At 40.7% G+C, this 21932-nt stretch overlaps 1 protein-coding gene across 1 annotated transcript in view; it reads left to right on the forward strand.

Moving 5' to 3' along the window:
* Positions 1-8949: 8949 nt before the first annotated feature.
* galnt16 (UDP-N-acetyl-alpha-D-galactosamine:polypeptide N-acetylgalactosaminyltransferase 16) overlaps positions 8950-21932 on the forward strand; it is a 36763-nt gene continuing 23780 nt past the window's right edge. The window contains exons 1-4 of the mRNA XM_063498804.1: positions 8950-9357; positions 16239-16420; positions 18841-18939; positions 19101-19168. Coding sequence (XP_063354874.1) covers positions 9157-9357; positions 16239-16420; positions 18841-18939; positions 19101-19168 — 550 coding nt within the window. The 5' untranslated portion in view covers positions 8950-9156. The remainder of the gene's footprint in view (positions 9358-16238; positions 16421-18840; positions 18940-19100; positions 19169-21932) is intronic.

Here is a 21932-nt window from a genome sequence, read left to right on the forward strand (position 1 = left end):
AACAGGAAATTGAAGCTGCCATCCTCATGGATTCACCAAAACGGACAATACAGGGTTGAATAAACTAATTGTCAGTTTCTGCTGAAGTATTCAGATGGTCGGGTCAGAATCTGGCATAAACAACATGAAAGCGTGGATCCATCCAGCCTTGTATCAGCAGTTCAGGCTGCTGGTTTTGGAATAGTGTATGTATGTATGTTTTTGGCACACTTGGGGCTTCTTAGTGGCAACTAAGCATTGTCCGTCTATGTGGCCACAGTGTAGGCTGACAGCTGCTTCCAGCAGGATAACACACATTGTCACACAGCTCAAATCATCTCAAACTGGTTTCTTGAACATGACAATGAGTACACAGTATACAAATGGTCACCACATCTCAATCCAAGAGAGCAGCTTCAGGAAATAATGATGTTCTGGAGCAACTGTGTGTTATTTTTTTAATCAAAATTCAGATTTTTCTTAAAATATTTGACTATTCAATTTGTTAACTCAGTAGCAGTTTTAACTGTTCACCTTTACTTTTTTTATTCTGACATTTCCATTAGTTATAAACCAATTTAAGAAAAATCTTCTATCAGAAATATAGATATACAGGTAACATGCAGACTGGATAATGAGCTCATCAGTTATTAGTTGTTGTTGTTGTTGTTTTTTAATTTACAGCACTTCCTCTTCCCGCTTTCACAAATAAAGAAAAGTAGCTCCTCTCCTTATCTGTTTGCGAACAGTCAGCCATCCACATCTCATCTGGAAGTCCTTTCCCAGATAGGCCCATTATCCTCAGAGCCGGGGCACCGGAGAATACTCACACTGTAACTTGTCCTGCTAATGGACTTCCTAAACTGAGCCAAGCCAGCTGGAGTAACAGAATCACAACAGCCCGACTGCTCAGCAACGCAGTAAGTCTCACACACTAACAGTGAAGTCTGCCAACTGCTTTCTACATCGGGGCCTTGGATGGATCCTGATGACTTCCTCGTCTGGGCAGGGAGACAGGATCCAGCTTGAGAACAGGGCCCAAACCAGCAGAATATGTTTGGCTGATAGAAGCATCACTGGAGCATATGGAGAGCTCCGACATCATAGTACGCAGGTCCCCAGCGACTTTGAAAACAGCAGTGTCTGTGAGGCTGAGAGAAGCACTGAATAATTCAGTAATCTCCAAAATGTAGCTCTGTCTTTTTTTAAAAGTGTGTCTTCTGCATCCAGCAGCACCGTATTGTCCCGTTTGCCCCTAATAATCTACTGTAAAAATGAAGAGCGCTTATAACACCAGCACTGGGATGGTGTCATGTCTTGGAATGCTGCAGCAGCGTGGGAATGGAAAAGATGTTCCAGTTGGAAGCTGTGTGCCCAGTTTAAACCAGTCCACATCTGCTTTACTTTCTTCGCAGCTGGCACAGAGAAAATACCTCCTTGGTTTTTTTGGAAGACTTGAATGTGTAGATATGACGAGTGATTTTAGGACCGTGGTGCACAGGCTTGTCTCAGATTTAAATATGTCAGTAACTTAATTGCTATTAAATTTTGTACAGGCGTTTTTATGCCCCCCATGGATAAACCCAACATGTTTTGACGCTGGCTTTCGTGTTTTAACTACCATTTGGTAGAGACTTTTTTTTTCACACAACACCTTTTTAAACCAGGTTATTAAAAGGTTTTGTGATTCCCAGGTTTAAAAAGTTTTAAGCTTGTAATAAAATACCACATCGGCTGTTGGATGAATTAACGTTTTCAGCCTCTGTCATCTACCATGGCTATTTCTTTGGTGAATCCCAAATGCACCCACCCTGCAGACAAAATACTGACACATTTTGGTGGTTGTAGAAGTGCTCTGCTGGCTCAAAGCACCATGGACTGGCTGCTAAGCTACAGCAGGAGTTGAGTGGTGTATGATTGTTAGCTTTATCGTGTTTCAAATATGTGTTTAGTTGGGGTGTAGCTCACATAACCTTTAAGTAATACAGTCTAACAATGTCTGCACATCAGGTCAGTGTACTTTCCTGCTCACAAGTCTCCGTATCCTGGAGCTCCACCCGTCTGATGTGACTTCCATTAAAGTAACACAAATGATGCTTTGTTCCATCAGACGTCACTGCTTGGAAAGTAGCTGCATCTGCTCTCATCGAATGGCTGATTAAGAAAACTGTTGTAAGGATAGTTGGTACGGTAGCAGAGGGACTCCATCATAAGGAAAGAAACTCTGAGTTGGGTACTTTAGGTTTTTGGGTTTGATTTGCTGGGATATATACAATCTATCTTGAGGTCAGGCATCTATAGGCTTTAAGTCAGACTGCCGGGTTCCTCAAACTCAAAAATCAAAAGTTTTCTCTTCATCACTAAACTAAATTGATTTTAATTATCTTTTCCCAAACTGGATTCTTGTTATAAATGTTGAGCAAATGCAACACTGTCCACTGAAGCTCTCCATGTAGCTTTCCTTTGATCAAACTGACTGCTGGACCCAAGACTAAAAAGAGAGAGCATGTTTCTCCCATACTGGCTTCTCTTCATTGGCTCCAGGTTAAATCCAGAATCAATGTCAAAAGTCTTTCTCCTTACAAATAAGGTCTTGAATAATCAGGCACCATCTTATCTTGACATCATTTCACCCCAGTAGAGCACTTTGCTCTCAGACTGCTACCTTACTTGTGGTTAACAGAATAGTTAAAAGTAGAATGGTACCCCTTCTGCTGGAGGCTTCTTCCTGTTAAATGGGAGGTTTACCTTCCCACTTTTTCCAAGTGCTTGCTCATAGAGGGTCATTTGATTGTTGGGATTTTCTCTGTATTATTTCAGGGTCTTTACCTTACAGTATAAAGCACAGTGAGGTGACTGCTGTTGTGATTTGGTGCTATAGAAATTAAACTGAATGGAACTGAACTGAAAACTTAACAGTTAAACAAAACTGGAACACTTGAAAGTCCTTGAGAGAAGATGGACTTTTAATTAACTGCTCAGACTTGAGACTTGAAATTCATTGTTCTTCTTTTTAACTTTCAGTCGAGAACAAGCTTTCAATCATAAACTTGGGGCTGTGCAATCAGCTTAGCACAAAGACTAAAGAGTGGAAAACAGTTAGCCAAGCTGTGCTATATTTTTGAGCAGTTTTTCTAAATATTAACCAGCCAAATGCAAAATCTTATTATCAGTGAGCTTTAGAGGAACTATAAGGTGGATTCTGCAAGCTAAAAGCTCCTTTCAGCTTTCAGCTCGCTTATTCACAAAGGGTCACCACACCACCCTTCCTGACATAACTCATAAGGGTGTCTTCTCCATATCTCAAATCAGGGATCTTTTAATATCAGGCATATGTGTAAACCAAGGTGTGATTTGTTAAACAATTAACCTTACCTTTGTCCTTGAATAGAGCTGGGCTTGTTCTTTCTCTGACGTTACAGACTTTATGCCAAACTACGCTTCGCACGCATGGCTCGAGCTTCATATACAAGAGAAGGGAAACTGTGACTTTCTCCTTTCTCAGCAATAAAACAAATTAGTTCATTTCTCAGCTGAGTCTTGCTGTGAAACTACTGTCACTGAGACATGTATAATCCTGGAACCATTACCTTGTAAAGCCAGAAATTTTTGTCATTTAATTATTAGGTGTGCGCTCAGAGGTCTCAGAAGTTTCTATGGATGTTTGAAGACTTTGCTGAATGCACAGTTAAGTCTGCAATCTTTCAGTTTTAGATAGCCCTCTAAAGGGCTAAAATGAGTGCTTCTTATACTACCCATCTATTTTTTTTAATTGCTTAACATTTCCATGGTTGTAAGGGTGCTGGAGCTATCGAAGCTGTCATAGGGTGAGAGGTAAGGTGTACCCTAGACAGTTTGCCAGTCACTTTTCGCTCACTATAGACAATTTAGAGTCACAGATTAACCCAAAATATATGTCTTTGGACTGGGAGAGGAAACCAGAGAACCGAGAGACGACAATATCCACACAAGAAGCTCCACCAGGCCATCAGGAGCAAACCAGTCTCCCTCTTGGTCTGAGGTGAAAGTGCTAAACAAGACCTGCCACCCTGAGTTTTACTTAAAAGATGCATTTTACGTGACCTGATGTAAAAATACTCCAGTTATACAGAGCAGACTCGGTAAAGTCCCCTCTGGCCTTCAGTGAAGCACCAGAAGCTGAAACCCTGCTCCATATGCATCAGGACAGATGCTCGCATAAATTCCTGCTTTGTCTTTGTGTTCTGACACTTTGTATTTGCATAATATATACACAAGCGCAGACACACACACGCAAGACTAAACTTGTATTTCTTAGAGCTCGATGATCACCGGATACAGCCGAGAGCCAGTTGAGTGGGCTGAGTTCCCACTATTATTATAGAGGAATTCCATAGAGGCTTGTTTTCTTTTTTTTGTGGGGTGGGGGTGGGGGGTGGGGAGGTGGGGGGGGGGGGGGGGTGTCTCCACTGCACTGGCAAAGTTGTGTGAAATGCCGACAGTGATTCTCACCGGAACTAAAGGTGCTGGTGACAGTCTGTGGCTGTGTTTGCAATAAACACACATACAGAAAACACTGCAAAGTGTGACGCAAAATATGTTTTGTGTAACACCCATTAATATGTTAAACCTCCTCAAGGACAAAGAGGTCAGAGGTCACAATAGGTATGGAAACCTTCCAGCTAGTAGAGATTTTAGGACACATCAGAGTCCTTCCAGCTCATCCACTCCTGGTAAGTGTTGCCACATTGAACAGCTCATTTATTTAATTTGCTGATGACTTAATAATTATAAATGTGTACTTACTGTTTATTATTCTCCGTAAATTTTTTGTGAAACTGCAATAACTGCAATTTGACGCAGTAATTTTTCAACGTTGCTATTTTTCATCTTGATCAGTCATGACTCATTAGAGGTCAACTTTTTGGACCTGCTCCTCACCCAGTACATTTCACTTCTTTTTTTCCACAGCTGTTGTGGTAATGTGGAGCTTTGTCTTTCCACACATCTCAGGAGAGACAATATTGACTTTAGCAGTAAGTTTACTCTGCTGTCAGCCCCCCATGCAACCAGGGTTCCCTCTCTGCACCTTTAAAAGGCCTGTTAAGAGCTGGATTGCCAAGCCCTGTGTAAGAAGAAAATGCCATGAGACGTTAGAGTGTGCGGTGTTCCCAGCTAAGCTGGCAGTACCAACACCTCACCATGGCTGCTGTGTGTGTTTATCTTCTTTTATCCTCTCCTTGTCTCAATGTGTAGAGACTTTTCCCTCCCTGCTTTGGGGTGTCACTGTCTTTCCCAAAGATAACTGTGACAGCAGAGCCGCGAGAGGCGCAGCCCTGTCTGTACGAATGAAGACAAATATCTCCCAGCCTTGAGCCAGATGTGGCTCTGACCCCTGTGACCTTCCCTTTCTATATACTCAGCCTGGATGCAGGGCAGAGCTCGCTGCCTGATGGGTCTCTCAGTGAAGGGATGGAAGAGAGGGAATAAATAATGAAAAAGAGACTCGGAAGAAAATAAGGGGCCTATGATGGCTACTGGTTGAGGCTGCTGCCAGTCTTTTACTCTCTCAGTAAATATTGAAAAATCAATCCACAGGTTGAATCCATGCTTTTTTTTGTTTCTGAATTTATGCTGTAACTGGCTTCGTAGTGTAGTGGTTGGCATGTTTACAACCAAAAGATCCCCGGGGTGATCCTGGGAGAGACACAAATCCCTTTGGGGTTGCATCAGGAAGGGCATCCGGCGTGAAAACCAGACATGCGGAGCTGCCCACTGTGGTGACCCCTTGTGAATAAGGGAGCAGCCAAAAGTAGCTTTATGGGATTACTCAGTGACCTGCTGTTATTTTGTTATGATACGTCAACTTTAATTTGACCTTGCATGCTTTCTCTTCAATAACAACCAGGTTTGGGTTGCCAGGTTGTAAATCCTTTGTTTAGCATTTATCCTTTCTGTTTAATGATTGTGCATTTGTATATGATGATCTATTGATAAATACTTAATAATTTGATTCAGCCTCACAGGAAAGAAGTTCTGGGTTTGATTCCACCTCCCGACTGAGGCCTTTCTGTTTGGTGTTTGCAAGCTTTCCCTGTGGCTGCACTGGTATTCTGGCATCCACCCACAGTCCAAAGATACCTTATGTTAATTGGCGATTAGTGCAACCAACTGTCTGTGTTCCTCGTGGAATGACCATACACCATAGTGGTAAAGGGAGTTCTTTCTTTTTTCTTTTTTTTACAAGCTCTCACCCACGCTTATAACTGATGCAAAAAGCATGTAATTAGCTTTTTAAAAATTTAACGCCACAGGAGTTATAAACTCATTAGAAAGTGGTTCTATTAAACACCGGAAATAACAGAGAAAAGTAAGCCTGTTGGCATTTCTAAGCGTGTTTCATCACAAAATAATTGCTTGAATGCATCAGCAATTAAAAACATAACAGTGCACAGCTGCAGACTGGTTTGTGTTCCATTTATTGATTTCATCTTGCTCCTCGTTGCCTTCCCTCCACTGTTGCTGGATCACATTTCTTTATTTTCTTCTGTCAAGGAAAACTCGGCATTCCTGATTCCCAATGTTGTAGCGGTGGGCCTAGCTTTGTGAGGACGTCGCACACATAGCATTTTCTGTTAGGTGGGGCTGGATGAGCTCATATTGTGGGCTGTTTTTTTTTCTGTTTCTTGTAGCAGAGAGGGAGTAAGATGAGAAATTTCAGCCTCCTCAGCTCTGTTATGCCTCTGGGGTGTTATTGCGCTGCTCTGATTTCTTCGCTGGTGTCTCAGGCCGTTTAAAGGTTGTTACGGATTTTGGAGAGGGGTCCTCTCAGGCTAATGTATTCTGACTTTTTCTTACGCCTCTGATTTATTCGCACACAGAATACGTCATAGTTGCAAAGGTCATCTGTGCAAACCAAGGGTTAAATATTCATGCTGCTACAAAGTCTTCCTTTGTCTTCATGATCGGTTCAGCTGCATTGCTTAATTTACTCGGCGAGAGCTGGAGGCTCCAAATTTAGAAGCGTTATTTAAAATGCATAGGTAGACTAATGAGCCTACCTGTGCAATGAGGAAAAATGTTGCAGCAGGTTTTATTTAGATTCAGGATGAAGCAGATGTTGTACTGAAGAAATTAAAAGGGTCAATATATTTAAGTGAATAGATTTTTTCTCATTATGTGTAGCTGGTTCAGTTCTGGTTTTATTTGGCCAGCATTTCATTTCAGTTTTGATTCATATCTCTGTGCATAAGAAACTAATCCAATTACATTTGCAAATTAAGAAATAATAGAACCACTGTTTCTGGAATAGAAGAAGATGAAGTTTTTTTCTTGTTTTGCACACCACAGATTAAACTACACTGACCTCCATTATAAATTGCAGGGACAAAACCTAATTATCTGCATGGTTGGACACCATGCTTGATCAATGAGTTGCCATTTTTCATGAATGTTGGACCCATAAAAGACAGTGCAATCACACATAGACAGCTAAATAGAGATATGTTTAAGATTGGACTCAAAACTTTCCTTTTTGATAAAGCTTAAACCAGGATTAAGTGACCCTGAACAATCAGTTAATTATGATGTCATAGGTTCAGGCTGCTGCAGGATGTCATATGACACACTGAGCACTTTTCAGTCGCTGTGTTTATATAGCAGCATGCCTTCTGTTAAAAGAGATTTTTTCCTTCCCGTCGTCGCAAAGTGTTGGCACACAGAGGATTGTTTAAGTGCAGGGATTTTCCTCAAATACAGTAGGGTCTTTATAGTATAAAGCACCTTCAGGCGACTGTTGTTGGGAACTAGCCCTGTATAAATAAACCTGGATTGAACTGAAGTGATGCGAAGTGACGTGGAGACAGAGATGTGGAAAAAAGACAAAAACACAACTGCAGCTTCTCCTACAGCTCTCCCATCTTTGTTCTAAGCAATGCCCACCAGATGGTCATTTGCATGTGCTTCTCATCTGCTGAAAAACAGCAAGTAAAGGGGACCAGATGAAAACCCTCTACTTAACTATTGCTCAACCCCACTTTGTTCCTGAAAATGTCCGAATGGGAGATTTTAAAAGAGCACTGATTGGCCAAAGTCTCCTGTCATAAAAGCCTGAAAGCCCACTGAGGTGAAGCAGCCCAGTTCTCTCTCAGACTGCTGAATTATAATAAGCTGAAAGGTTATTATTGATTTTCCTCTTAAAACCCAACTTACCCCAGCTTTAATAATCGGTCTATTGATTGGTAGATGAATTAAGTAATGCAAATGAATTGCTCATTTGTAGTTTTTTATAAAGGGAAACTTGCTGTTTTTCTTCGTTTTATAATACTATAAACAGAATAAGAAAAAGACATCCGAACACGTCTTTGAATGTGATGAGCATTTTTTCCCTATTAATTATTTTTGTATTGTAATAAAGACTCATAAACACATTTAGTTACAGCCCAACATTTTCTATTTCACCTCTGACTTTCTTCTTCGGGATGCTGAACCTCCAAAAATGCCTCACGTTATTTAAACGAATCAACTTTAAAGGCTAAAAGTAAAATATTTGCCTCTAAAAACTACCTTCGGAAACTCGAAGTACAACGAGACAACTCCTCAAATCTGTTCCAAATGCCGTTCTAAAGCATTGGGTGGAGGTCGACTTAGCTACCCTACACCCTTAATGCTTTGGTTATTATACAAACAAGGGGAGCTGCTTTTGGGTTTAAAGGGAAAGAGGTGATGTTCTTGTAGGTAAAACCAACCAGCGGTGCTTCAGTGACGCGCAAAGGGAGTAAAAACTAAAATATCACCGCGAATTAAAGCTTGAAAGAGCCAGAAGTGAAGATCTCTCATCTGAGTCTTTCCTTTGTTTCCCCCAATGATCTGCACCCAAGCTTGCGTGTCAGCTGCTCGTCGTAGATTGGACGCGCTCTCCTCATCACAGCCAGCGGATGGATAACGCGTGAGCGTGCGTGAGCGCGCGAGTGTTTGAGAGTGGGGAGATGATATGACTCGGCGCTAGGACCGTGGCTCTGTCAGTGCGCAAATCCCAACAGAGAGGCATCGCTCCGGTAGAAGCGGCTGTACGCGCAGAGACAGAGAGGCTGTCTGTCTGCGCTGCGGTTCGACCCATCACCGGCGTGGGAGGCAGCACCTTCCACGGCGCACGGACCTGAACCTGCCAGGCTGCGGAGCCCTCCGTATGGGCTCACCATGCGAAGGATACGGGCCAACGCCATCGCGATTCTGACCGTTGCATGGATCTTAGGGACGTTTTATTACCTGTGGCAGGACAACAAGCCCCAGTCGTCGCCGTCGTCATCGGCTTCGCAGACTCGCGGCAGGGGCCACGGGCAGAAGGTGATCCCCGGTCGACTGGAGATTCACCGGGATGACAGGACCATCCCGCTGATAGTGAGTGAGCACGGCTGTGAGGGATAAAGAGGAAAGGGGGGATGAGAGCGGCGCTGTTGCTGGAGGCGCCGAGCTGCAGGAGAGTGTGTGCTGCATGTTGATGTGCATGTGTGTGCGCGAACCCAGGGATGATGAGGATGGAGGTGGAGGTGGTGCTGCACAGCTGTAAGTGTCACAGTTTGACTGGACGTGTAGGCTGCAGGCTTGAGCGCCGACTTCAACTTCGTCAGGTGCACGCAACCTGCAGAGCAATCTACAGCCTACCGTGCAGCCCTATTTTGTTGTGTTTCCCCGCCTTTCTGAGCTGCACACCCGACGCCAGGGAACCTCAAGTACCCGTAAGAGGCTTTCCGTAAGTCTCGTGCGTCGTGCGCAAACGCCTAGTAAACCACATTATGCTGCGACCTTTCGCGGATTGCAAATGTGAGGTGAAAAACACGGACTTCCAGGTCGGGCATTCTGTCATTAAAGGGCCTGTTTCAGTCAGGTCATGTCTGTATTCGCCTGTTGTTGCCTGAGGGAAGGAGGAAAAATACCAAGACTGTAGGTGTGGTGGTCGTCAGGCTTGACTTTTAGTAGCCTCCAGGTTGCAACACAGCCTACAGACACGGTCTGAACAGTATAGAGCTGGAACTGGCTACATGCCAGCTCAGATTAGAATATCCAGTCTAGTCGGGCTGCAGGCTTTCTATTGCATTTAGTGTGAAGAGATACAAGACCTGTAGCTTGTGCTTTTAGAGCAGTGCGGAAAAATAATCTGGTATCCTGGGAATAACTGACAGGTCACTGACTCAATATAAATGACTAAGAGCTCCTTTTAATCTTGTCAGAAGGTGGAAAGGCTTTTGCTTAAATAATAAGAGATTACGTGTAAAATTTAAAGTAAAAGTGTATCTTAATAGAATATTTTTAGGGCAAAGGCATAACCAAGCACTTTCACTCAGATATTTATGCCACTACCACCCAGTAAGCAAATATAAAAATCACTTAAGTGTGTGTATCCAGTTCAGTTTTAAGGAGACAGGGACTGTTGTGGAAATACTGCACACTCGAGCCTCTTTCACAATTTACTAGACCAATGAAATTGCCTCAGATGTGGCTGGGGTTGTGTGCCAACATGTCAAAGCGTTTCACTCCAGCAGCAGCCAAATCATTAAAGCCTTGTTCGCAGGATTTATTAATTCAGGGGCAAATACCAAGCAGTGGGGTTGTTGTGGCATCTATGCAGGCAGGCCCTCTGGAGCAGAAGAGAGGAAGCTGTGGTTTGCATTAGTGTGTGAGCACTGGCCAAGAGTATGGCGATGATCGGAGGATGCACACAAACAAATATGGAATCAGTTTAAAAAACCCTCAGTGTGACTGCAGTCAGAGGAGAGAGCGAGGTGTATCATGTCCCCGTCATAGTTTACAAGCTGATGCCATAAACTGCAAACTGCTGCTGAACCATAAACAGACATCACTTCTAATCAGATTGCTCTTTGGTCTGTATGCTTTAGTTTTGAAAGTGAAGTCTTTACTGTTTGTAATCTTTGATTTGCTCAGCGGGGTCGTTCACCTTTATCACCAAACTGAGATTTTCTAGCTGTAGTTTGTCCTGGTAATCTGACCTGAAGCTAACAGGCTGCCAGCTCGGCACAGCAGGGTCCCACGGTTCAACAAGAGCAGGCTGGTACAGAGGAAGGCTTTCTTTCTTTCTGTCTTTCTTACAGACTTTCCAATTGTTTATTTTCCCCTTCCTTTCTTTTCACTTTGTCTTTCCCTTTATTGGCCAATCTCTCCTCTCTTCCTTTATTCTTTCCTTATTTCCTTTGTATCTTTATTTTATCTTCTTCATTAGTCATCTATTCTTTTCCCACCATCTATCTATTTCTTTTTCATGTATTCCCTCCTTAACAATTTCTTTCTTTCCGTCCTTCTTTCTTGTCATTCTCTCCTCCTTCTGTCCTCTTAGGCTTCTCTTTTTTGTCACTTATGTTCATTAAATGCTTTTGAATCACTAATACATCATCTTTGAAAGCTGTTTGCACTGTCTCCACTTTTTTCCTCCATATTTCTCCCACTGAGCCTTCAGTTTCCCAGCATTGCTTTTGTTTTGCTACAGTAACCAAGTGCATGAGCATTTTTCATCGTCTAATTTGATTTTAGCGTTCACAGTAATTGACAGCCTCGCCGACCTGCACAGCTCCCCTCATATCATGTCATCGCAGAGCCACATCAGCCAATTACTTTCTCATTTTCCTTGCAACACGTGTCCCCCCTACTATATTTTTCATATGTGTGGTGATGTCTTCAGGTTTTTTTTCGGTTACTAACATTTTTAATGTATGATTTGATAATAAGAAGTTGTCAGTGCCTGGAACCGGCTCAGACTGCTGGTCTGGGTGCCCAGACTTTTTTTTTTTTTTTGTCAAACATTATTTCTGACATACACTTCATGAGAGAACTGTGCTGTTAACAATCTTGTCTGAGCTAGGATTAACTACATATTCCATTACAGTGATGCATGCATAACTTGAAGACTTTGTGAGAGTACAAAGCTCAACTAATGCTTTGTAGTTTGGCAATTTCCACTACACAAACACAAAAGCTTTTAAAACCCGGATAAACATTGCAAAAATAAGCAGCATTCCAAGTAAATGTTTTTTTAAAAAAACCTCCTTTTTTCTTATTTATCAAGCGTTTTAACTCCAAAACCCATCTAATCTGCAAAGTGTGCGTGGTTTGTTTAAATTTGATTGCCTGTAGTATAAACCCTGTTCGATCCTGGTATGCCCAAAAAAATGCAGAGCATATTTTTTCCTAACTGACTTAACCCAAATAAGATGAAATGACTAAAGCAGAAACAGCTCTATAATTATTCCAAACTCATGTGTTCTTATAGAATCCTTGATGAGCCTACACCTACACTGGGATATAATTTCTAAATTTACCCACCCATCTTTCTCTGAAAAGAAAGTTTGTATATCAATACACATTAGCTATATGGATGAAAGTGTTGGGCCACACCTCTTAATCTTTGAACTCAGGTGTGTTCAGTCCCATTGCCACAGGCGTATAAATGTAAACACGTAGCTTTTACAAACATTTGTGAAAGACGGTCGTTCTAAAGAGCTGACTGAGTCTGAGTGTGGTGCTGTCATACAAAACCACTGTTATAATAAGTCAGACTGTGAAATTTCTTTCTCCTAGATATTCCAAGATCAACTGTAAGTGGTATTATTACGCAAAGGAGGCAGACCATGTAAAGTTGCAGAGCAGGGTCACTGAGAACTGAGGTGCATAGTGTGGAAAACGTGCCAATGCAGAGATCAGTAACTGCAGAGCTCCACACCTTCTCTGGCATTAACATCAGCACAAAAACAGTGTGTTTGGAGCTTCGTCGCATGGTTTTCCTCTAGGCCTAACATTTAGATGGCACATTGCTGTTGTTCATAGAGTGTTTATGGACGTATTTGTCTTGCTCGACCTGAATTTACCTTCCCTTGGCATTGTGTCTTTTCATTTTAAATGAATCCCCGTTAGATGTCAGTCTCCAAACGTATACCAAATGTGCAAGTCTGTTACTTTAAATGACCAAAAATACTCTTTAGAGGAAAGAACCAGTTTTGCTGATGATGAAAACTAATTAAGATGGCTGCTTGACAGTTTAATAATAATTTCATTTATGTAGCACTTTTAAAAACACACAAAGTGCTTCACATATGGGGTGAAATAAAATATATTCAAATTAGTATACACACCTACATAGATGTTCTGTGGACTCATCTGTTACCACAGCCACAGCAGGGCTGCGTCTCCGGGCAATCAGGCAGATTGCACTTGTATGTGACTTGTTGAGTCTTTTAACTCAGCCTGAAAGAGCGGACATGTGTTCATCTTCCAGACTAAGCTCATGTTTAATTCAGTGGACCGAGCCTCAAAGCGCCTTCTGTTATTTATATCTTAATATCCTCTCTGTACCATTTTTTGTAGCTTTTAATATTTAGTCATGATGATATTTACAGATAACCAAGGGATCTTGAAAAGAGATCAGAACAACGCAAAGACTAAAAAAAGTCAAAATATCACATTATGGTAGAAGAACTTAACATAATAATGAATTTCACATGTAACATATACTTATTAAACTATCCCACTTGTTTTGCAGATTTTCTAGTCCATGGCCTGACTCTGTTATCTCAGCACTCTTGGCTCCAGCCCGAAAAGATAAATTAATAGCAGTGATAAATATAGGCCCGTAGCCCCGATTGTGTCCCCTCCGAGATGATTTAGAGACTGCTAATGGACAGCTTGTTTACATTCACAAATGATAACAGTTTGGGCCTTACGAGCCTGCTTTACATAGAGTACCTTAGCTCTAAAAAGCCAGAACTGTTCTTGTTTAAAATGATTGTAAATTGACCAGAATCTGCTGAATGAGCATAATTATCACACCTCTATATTTTCATCTAAAGGAATCTGGTATACTTAATCAACCTTGATTAAATTATATGAAAAACACATATAATTTCAGTTTAAATGTCATTCAGTTGGGTATTTTATTGGATTGATGTTTGGTTTTTGTAATCCTGGAAAAATTCATTTCAATTTGCCCAACATCAATCAAATACGTAAAAATAAATAATAGCTAAATAAATTCTCGTGTACTTTTCTCTGTGTAACAAGCATTGGGTTACAGGGCTAGAAAATGTTACAATAACAGCCAAAGAAATTTAAAATTTAATTTTTCTGTAATTGGCTGCAGTTAATCTGGTTTGCCAATCGATCGAGCCAAACAGATTAGATTTGTTGAAGCTGTTACTGTTTCAAAGCTAAAGCTGCCGGGCTTTGTTTGGTGTTTTCCTCAAATACTCCTGCCATCTGTGAATGGCTTCTGAAATTAGGATTAGGATTAATCCTGTTTTGCATACAGACGAGTAATTTTATTAGAAATCTATCTATATCTAATTAGCAAGTAGATGGAAAGAAGATAGAAAATTATATGTCCTTATCAGTGAAATGCACTTGATGCACAGATTGAGGTCAAACAGCTTGGTTATCACTTTAATGATCAATTGATTGAACTGGATTTACTTAAATTATGTACTCAGCTCATGTTTACAGCTTTCAATTTGGTTCTAAGTATATGCAAGAGAATGAGACTTAAGTATTTAACGCATTTTAGATTTTTGTTTTTCTTTTGTAGAAAAAACATCATAACTCAGCAATTCTCTGAAAGATAAAATAAAATGACTATCATATAAAATAAAATGAGTAAGCTTATAGACTAGAATTTAGACCTATTTTATATATTATATAAGCTGTAATGTCTAAACTTTGCAAATTCAGGCTACATTTTGCTTTTATTTCAATAACATAAACCCGGATTTTGTGCTGATCTATCAGAAATATGCTGTCACCGCTGTGTGCAGTTGTCCAAATAAATTAGTCTAGTTTTTAAAAAAATCCCAAGAAGTCTAAAGAGCTCAAGTTCATGAGCTAATGTATGTACTAGCTGCTAGCTGGCCCAATTTAATCCCACATGCACAGATTCCTCCACCAGGCATTAAGTGACATTAGCACTGATTCTGAATAATGTCAGCGTGACTATTTTCACCTGCTGGATGTGATTTGTTTAGTTTGTTTCATGTTGCTGATGTAATATTTGTCAGAGAGCCTTTGCTTAAGGCTGCTGCTCCTCAAATTCCCACCATTAACCACCAAATAAAACCAAAACAATGAGCTAAAAGGCGGTAAACTGAAGAGTCAGAGTTTGAGCTTCATCATCACCTGGTCCACTGTTGAAAAATATAAATTACAGCCTTAAAACTAGAGGTCTCGCTGCTATAGTAAGTGTGCCCTTCAGCTGGCTTTCTCTCTAGCTGTGCAGCGCAGATATATTTGAGCATGAATCCTTGAGGCTTGCGGGGTCATACTGCTCCTCTGGGGTGACTGAAAATGAGGTCAGTCTCACCTGAACCTCTTCAGGAGCTTTCTCTAAATCCCCCTACTTACACCGACCTTTAATAAAGCGGCGCAGTACAAAACCGCTGCCTTTCTGTCTCTGTCCATTTTGCCGTTGCATCTCTAATGAGGGTTGCTCTCATCTCCCTTTATGTATTCATCAGCTATTTTAACCTCCCACTCACCCAGGCTGCCAGAGAGTGTTAAAGCTCCTTGCGGGGAAAATCCATTAATTACTGAGGATTTATAGACTATGTATTCCGATTTGATGAGTGCCCATCCCGTTTTGCCCTGTTAGCACTGACACGATGACCTGAATAAGAAAATAGCATTTACATTTTAATCACTTGGCTCGTACTTTTCTTCACATTGGATTAAAAGTTAAAGCAATTTATTTATTTTTTTGCCTTATTTAGCAGGGACGCTGCACATTAATAATTATGGCAGGAAATATGCCAGAGATTGCCAAGAGGGTTTTTGGGGGGATGTCCCTGAACAGATATTACAAAGTCACATTTAAAAAAACAAGAATGTGAGATGTTTAGTTAGCAGAGTGTAAGGGCTTACAAATATCAGATGAGCTGTTTTTAATCTTCAGAGATGTCAGAGTTGTTTTTTCTCTTAACTTGAGGAGGATACTAGATCCCAAATTATTCCCAAAGGCAGACAGGTGTCTTATAGAGTTTGTTAAGACAGACAGTTCCCTTTGAGTGTCACTTTCACAGGAATTATAGGTGCTGATTGTTGATAAAAGTTAAGGCACTGAGCGAGTGGAGTGTTGACAGTCAAAACCACCTGTGTATGCCTGAGTGACAACAAGAGAGTTTTGTGTGTGTATATAATTTAAATCACACTCGTGCACACTTTTGAGTATCAGTCATTCAGAATAATCCTTGTTTTTCTTAGTATTTGAATCCAGCTTTCATCATTTTGTGCAGGTGACCCAGCCCCCTCGGGCCGAGCATCAGGGCCAGCTGCTGGGCAGCTTCGATGAGAAGGCTTACTTAGCAGCAAAGCAGCTGAAACCGGGCGACGACCCGTACAAGGACCACGCCTTCAACCTGCAGGAGAGCGACCGGCTGGGCAGCGAGCGAGCCATACGAGACACTCGACACTACAGGTGAGCGGGGTTAGTCCAGGTACTGTCTGCCTCCTCTGATCTGCACAAGTGGATCGGGGACTAATCTTGCATGAGCTGTACACTTGGAGGTGGTCAAAGATCTGTCTAATAAGCTGATTTGATGTTGGGAGTTTGTCGTCAGACGTGCAGCGTTTAGCGTAAACTGCTGTGATTCAGATCATGACGTGGACTTAAACCTTTTTTTGGCAAAAAAAAAAAGAAAAGAAAGAAAGATGAGATTTAATGTTTTGCTGAAGACGTTGGACCTTGTGTTGAAACATTTTGCCTTCTGCTGTGTTAAAGATCAAAAGATCAAGAATGAATCTTCCAACACATTTTCTTTGCTTAGTTTAGAGGCCTTGGGTTTAAGTGCACTCAGTAACTTAGAATATTTAGAATTTCTTTTTAAAGTGGAGTGGTCACTACAAGCACTGCTACAAAAACAGGTCATACAGGTTTGCATTTTAACTCGCGGCACCAAGGAACCTTTTTTTCTGAGTGTGCATAATGTCTCCTCCAGTCTTTGTTTGCAGCGTCATGTTTAAAGATACAATTTGAGTTGAAGTAAAACAAACCTTTAGTTTTTCTCAGAAGATATTTTGCCTCTTTTGAGTTTTGTTTTTTATCCAGATTGCTCTAAAATCCACTTATCCATGATTGTTGGGCTTCTTCTATAACTGTAAAATGCAGCTAAATGGCTGCCAACTGAAAATAATTTTTTTATTCAACCTTTATTTATGCAGAGCAGGTCGCTCCTTTTTAAAGCCGCATTCTGTTCACTGTTACACTGAGGCATAAAATTTCAGGAAACAACACAAGTGAGTCATAAACAGAAGGGGACAATAGACAATAAACAAAGTGCGAGCTCGGCTGAATGCAGGTAAAAGGTTATTATACGTGCATATATATAATTATATAATATATAATTAAACAAGTGGGTCTCCTGTTAAATTACAGTAAACTAGTGAAAGCTAGTTTCACTGGATGAAACTGCTGTTTAGAGTGTAGGTGGAGAAAATATAACCTTACTGTGCTGTAAACAGTATGAGCTGTACAGTATAATACTGCCAGCTGTTTATTTACCAACAACCAGCTTATTATTTAAAATATTTTTTCAGTATTTTAGATACATATCTTTAAAAATGCACTTCTTATGCTGAACAGGTTCTTGGTTTGTATGTGAGCAGACAGTCTTTACCCATCTACTGTTTAAACCTTTGTTTGAAAGGGACGGCCAAATTAGAAGACAGCTGGCCTAAGAGGCTTTGACCTGTGAAATAATGTAAAATCATACTAAAGTGGAGAAATTCACTCAAAACGCCCATTTTAACTATGAAAAAATTCAAGCTTTTGTCTCTGCCCTCCATACGTCTTGTGATTTCAGAAATTCTGCTGTATTCAACGTTTAAAAAACAGAAACAAGCACACTAAAAATAATCACTGGCCAGAGAATTTCCTTTGAGAATAATCACTACAAGAGTCTTGATCATGATGGCCAAGTGCTAAATAAAACCCAAGTGCTGTTCTTGCCCCACAAACACTGCAAACCACAGCATAAGTGGAATAGAAAATCATCACACTTCCAAATTTAAATATTTGAATATGACATATGGATATTCCAGTGAGTCTCTGACCACTCTCACGGGTTGCTACAGTATTTTAGCCCTCGTTTTAAATTTCTATACATTGACAGCATGCTAAAAGAAGGTAATAGGACTTGATGATACATTGTAACAGCTTTTACAGTAGATCACTGTACAAACTGTTTTTTCCTCAGAGGGTTTTCACGAGGATTGTAACATTTGTTTCTATAAAGAGAACAGCCAAACTATTTTTATAAAGATGTTTCATTTCATTTCTGATAATGGATCTGCATGCTATAATATTCCCAGTTTAATTTTCTGTTCCTATTATAAGCTGCTGTTGATTTTTTTTTCATTACAAAATTACATCAAAGTCTCATACGTAATTATATCAAATGGCAGCACGTCTAATATGTGAACATACCCGTACGACTTACTAATTAAACAAACGCTGCAATCGTGCAGTGATTGTTAATCTTGTAATAACGACTCCTTAGTGAATGTATATTGTTGCCTTTATTTCCCTGTTTCGTTGCTCCAAAAACAAAGCGGTGTATGATATTTGAATTTCATGCCTTATAACCTAGGTTCAATGCGCCCAGCAACAGGTAGCAGATTAAAACTGAGGGTCAGATATCTGTGCAACTGTTGCTGGGCAACTGGATATTTCTATGTCACTACAGCAACAATGCAGAGACGACTCCGCGGGGCACCTCGGCCAATCGCATGTGTCTGAAACTGTGTCCAGCATGTGTGTGTGTGTGCGCGCGTGTGTGAATACAAGACGTCCAGGTTTGTATGAGTTACCACATGTGACCTTCTCACCCCTGCGTGCAGGTGTGCAGCTCTGACTTATGACACAGACCTTCCCTCCACAAGTATCGTCATCACTTTTCACAATGAGGCCCGCTCTACTCTTCTTCGCACCATTAAAAGGTAATGACACAAGTGGCCCAATTAGACAGGAGAAATGACACCAACTTGTGTGCTTGCTCTAATCTTCTTCTTCTATCACAGCACAAATTTCCCGTGGGCTCAATAAAGTCTTATCTTATCTTATCTTATCTTATCTTATCTTATTTTCTTTTCCCGCTCAGTGTCCTGATGCGAAGTCCGCCATCATTGATTCAAGAAATAATCCTGATAGATGACTTCAGCTCTGACCGTGAGTTTTGTTCTTTTTGTATCTGAACTGCTGGTCAGAAAGGCTTCAGATGAATGCTGAATAGATGTTGCTCTGTGCCTTTTGTATGTACAAAATAGAAAACTGTTAAAAAAGTATGTTAATTCTGAGTTTACGGCTTGTTTCTGCTGTCTCCATGGCAACCCCCACCCACCTGCCCCAAAAAAGAAAACTGTAAAAAAATTAATTGAAGCAAACAAAACAAAGAAACTGAAAATGGAAATAAATATTAATATAATATGAAAGCTAAATTTGCTCAAAGATTCTGTACTGTGCTTGTTTCTGAGAACTTAGATTTTATATTTGGGCTAATGGTGCATATTATTATTTCGATTTTTCTTAATTTATTCATTTACTTGTTTATGTGGAGTAACTTTGAGGCTACTTTCATGGAAACACTGACCGGCATGAATTATAATTGTATAGTTCACCTTCCCTGTGAAAGCTGCTGTAAAAAAGTTTCAGGACATGCAAACACAGTCAGACGTTGTAAATTTTGCTTACTGTAAAATCTGACTGCATAATACAGTGTTTTTGGTTTGGTAGCCTCAGGGGTTCACAAGACAGTGTATTTGTACTGCTGCTCACAAGCCCGATTAATGGGAGAGCTGTGTCAGGAAGGGTATCCGGCTTAAAATCTGTGCCAAATCAAACATGCAGCTCTATCTGCTGTGGTGACCCCTTGGGAGAGAAGGGAGCAGCTGAAATGTGCAAAGACTCATGTAAATGTATAGGAACAGTACTGTGCAAAAGTCAAGGCACCTAACTCAAGGGAGGAACCAGTTTTGTGTCCGCACATAAAAGACACCTTAGTAAGGAATCAATTGTAAATTGTATCTTGAGGGCAATTTGTTATTACCAGCCTGTCACAAAAAATGGTTGAATATATGAAAAAAATAACAGTGTTTGACAGGCATGAAATAATATTTTTTGCACCAAAGAGGTGATTCCCAAAGAGCTATTAGCTGAAAACGTCTCTGCATGTTGTGCAGAGTGTCCATAAAAAGTGATGAAACTGGACAAGTGGAGGACAAAAGACCTAAAAAAATCCTGCACAGACCTGACATAGCATGCAAGAGATGCATCAGGCCCTTCAACTGATCATCTACTGTCTCAGTGGGAGCCTGGCTTTCAAAATAAAGGAAAACAAGGAGAAAAAGCTGAGATGTACCAAATTGTATAATAGTTGAACTGTAAATCAGTGTCAGTAGGTCCGAATTAATTCAAATGATTTTGGTTCAAATCATCAATATGTACAGAGGACGTCAGGAGAGGTTACAGAAGGAAGACAGTGTAAAGTAAATGGTAAACTTTAAATGGACTAGTTCTTATATTCGCTTTTTTTAACTGTTCCTTTTTATATTTCTAAAATTCTGACTTTGATGACGGAAGGCAATGTATCAGCGTGTGTGATGAAAATACCGACCAGTCGGGAATCCAAATTATTGGAAAATTGTAGGAGGGAATAATTTCAGAAGAAACTAGTGGCCTTTTAGGTTTGTAATGCTCACAGGAAATCAGAAACTTAATGACAGGTGACTGCTTTTTATATGTCTGAGGCAAATATGAACAAATGTGAACGTAAACAACAGCTGTAGCAGAAGTGAGCTGGAGAAACACATGAGTAACAGCCTGGAAAGAGAACTAGCAGAATCAGTTTAATTCACCTTGCCATTTTGGAAATTGGAGTTGAATTGGTTTAATATCACCGTAAAAAGTGGCTGATGTGGTTTATGTGGCTGTGGAATTATCGGATAACCACACTTTAGTAATTATTCCCCTTTGTCAGCATCGGGCTGAGAAATTTCATGAGCTCATGTCGCCAGTGCGTTCTGTAATTACCACCGCATGGATCCTCTGTCTGTGGGAACAGCACGGCGACCTATATCCACGGTGTACTAACACCCTCACACGTGCATTCGTACTCGGAGGTGTCAAAGCTGGCCAGACATCTAAACAGTAGTGTCTCAGTGGCAGGAGCAGCGGGAGCTCTGTAGCCCACTAATGCCTCATTTATCCCTCGTCTCCTGCTGCCAGTCTACCTGCACCTTGGCTGTACCAGCAGGGTTCACAGTGAACAAAGGGTTCTTAAGCTACACTCTTAATCTCTTCCCTGTTTTGGATTTTAATTCCCAGTATTAATTATCATGTGAACCAGTCTCAAACACACTTTGGTTCCAGTTTGTGGCTTTTAGTTTCGACTCAGTCTGACTGTGAGCCAGCGAGCCTCCAATTAGCTGACTTCTCCAGTTGCTGCGCTCTAATGGGTGCCATTGTTACCAGTTTCAGACAATTAACACAACAGCTGCTACAGTTTTGAAACAGGAAGGTCCACAGCATGTTTTGTTCCTCAAATATTGTTATTTCAATTTATTTTACTTCTGTGAGATAGTAAATGAGATTTTTTCCTGTAGTTTCTGTACAGTTAGAGTCACTCACCACTTAGACCCAACATTTTTACTCTGGGGATTGTTGCAGTGTATGTATTACCTAATAGTCATTCTGAAGCTGAATCCTTTACAGTGTTTTACAGCAGGTTTCAGCTCATTGTTAGAGGTTAACTTTTGTGTTTTGATGAACTCTCACCGCTGTCATAGCAGCTGGTCACAGCTGGCAAGTCCCAAGTGACAGATCAGTTATTGCAGGCTTAAATAAACATGGATTCCCACGCTCTCACGGCAGCCACTACAATATTATACATGTCCCGCTGTATGAGCAGCAATTGTTATTCAGACTCTGATCATAA

This window comes from Pelmatolapia mariae, linkage group LG16_19 (genome assembly GCF_036321145.2).
Source record: "Pelmatolapia mariae isolate MD_Pm_ZW linkage group LG16_19, Pm_UMD_F_2, whole genome shotgun sequence".
In the NCBI taxonomy this organism is placed as follows: domain Eukaryota; kingdom Metazoa; phylum Chordata; class Actinopteri; order Cichliformes; family Cichlidae; genus Pelmatolapia; species Pelmatolapia mariae.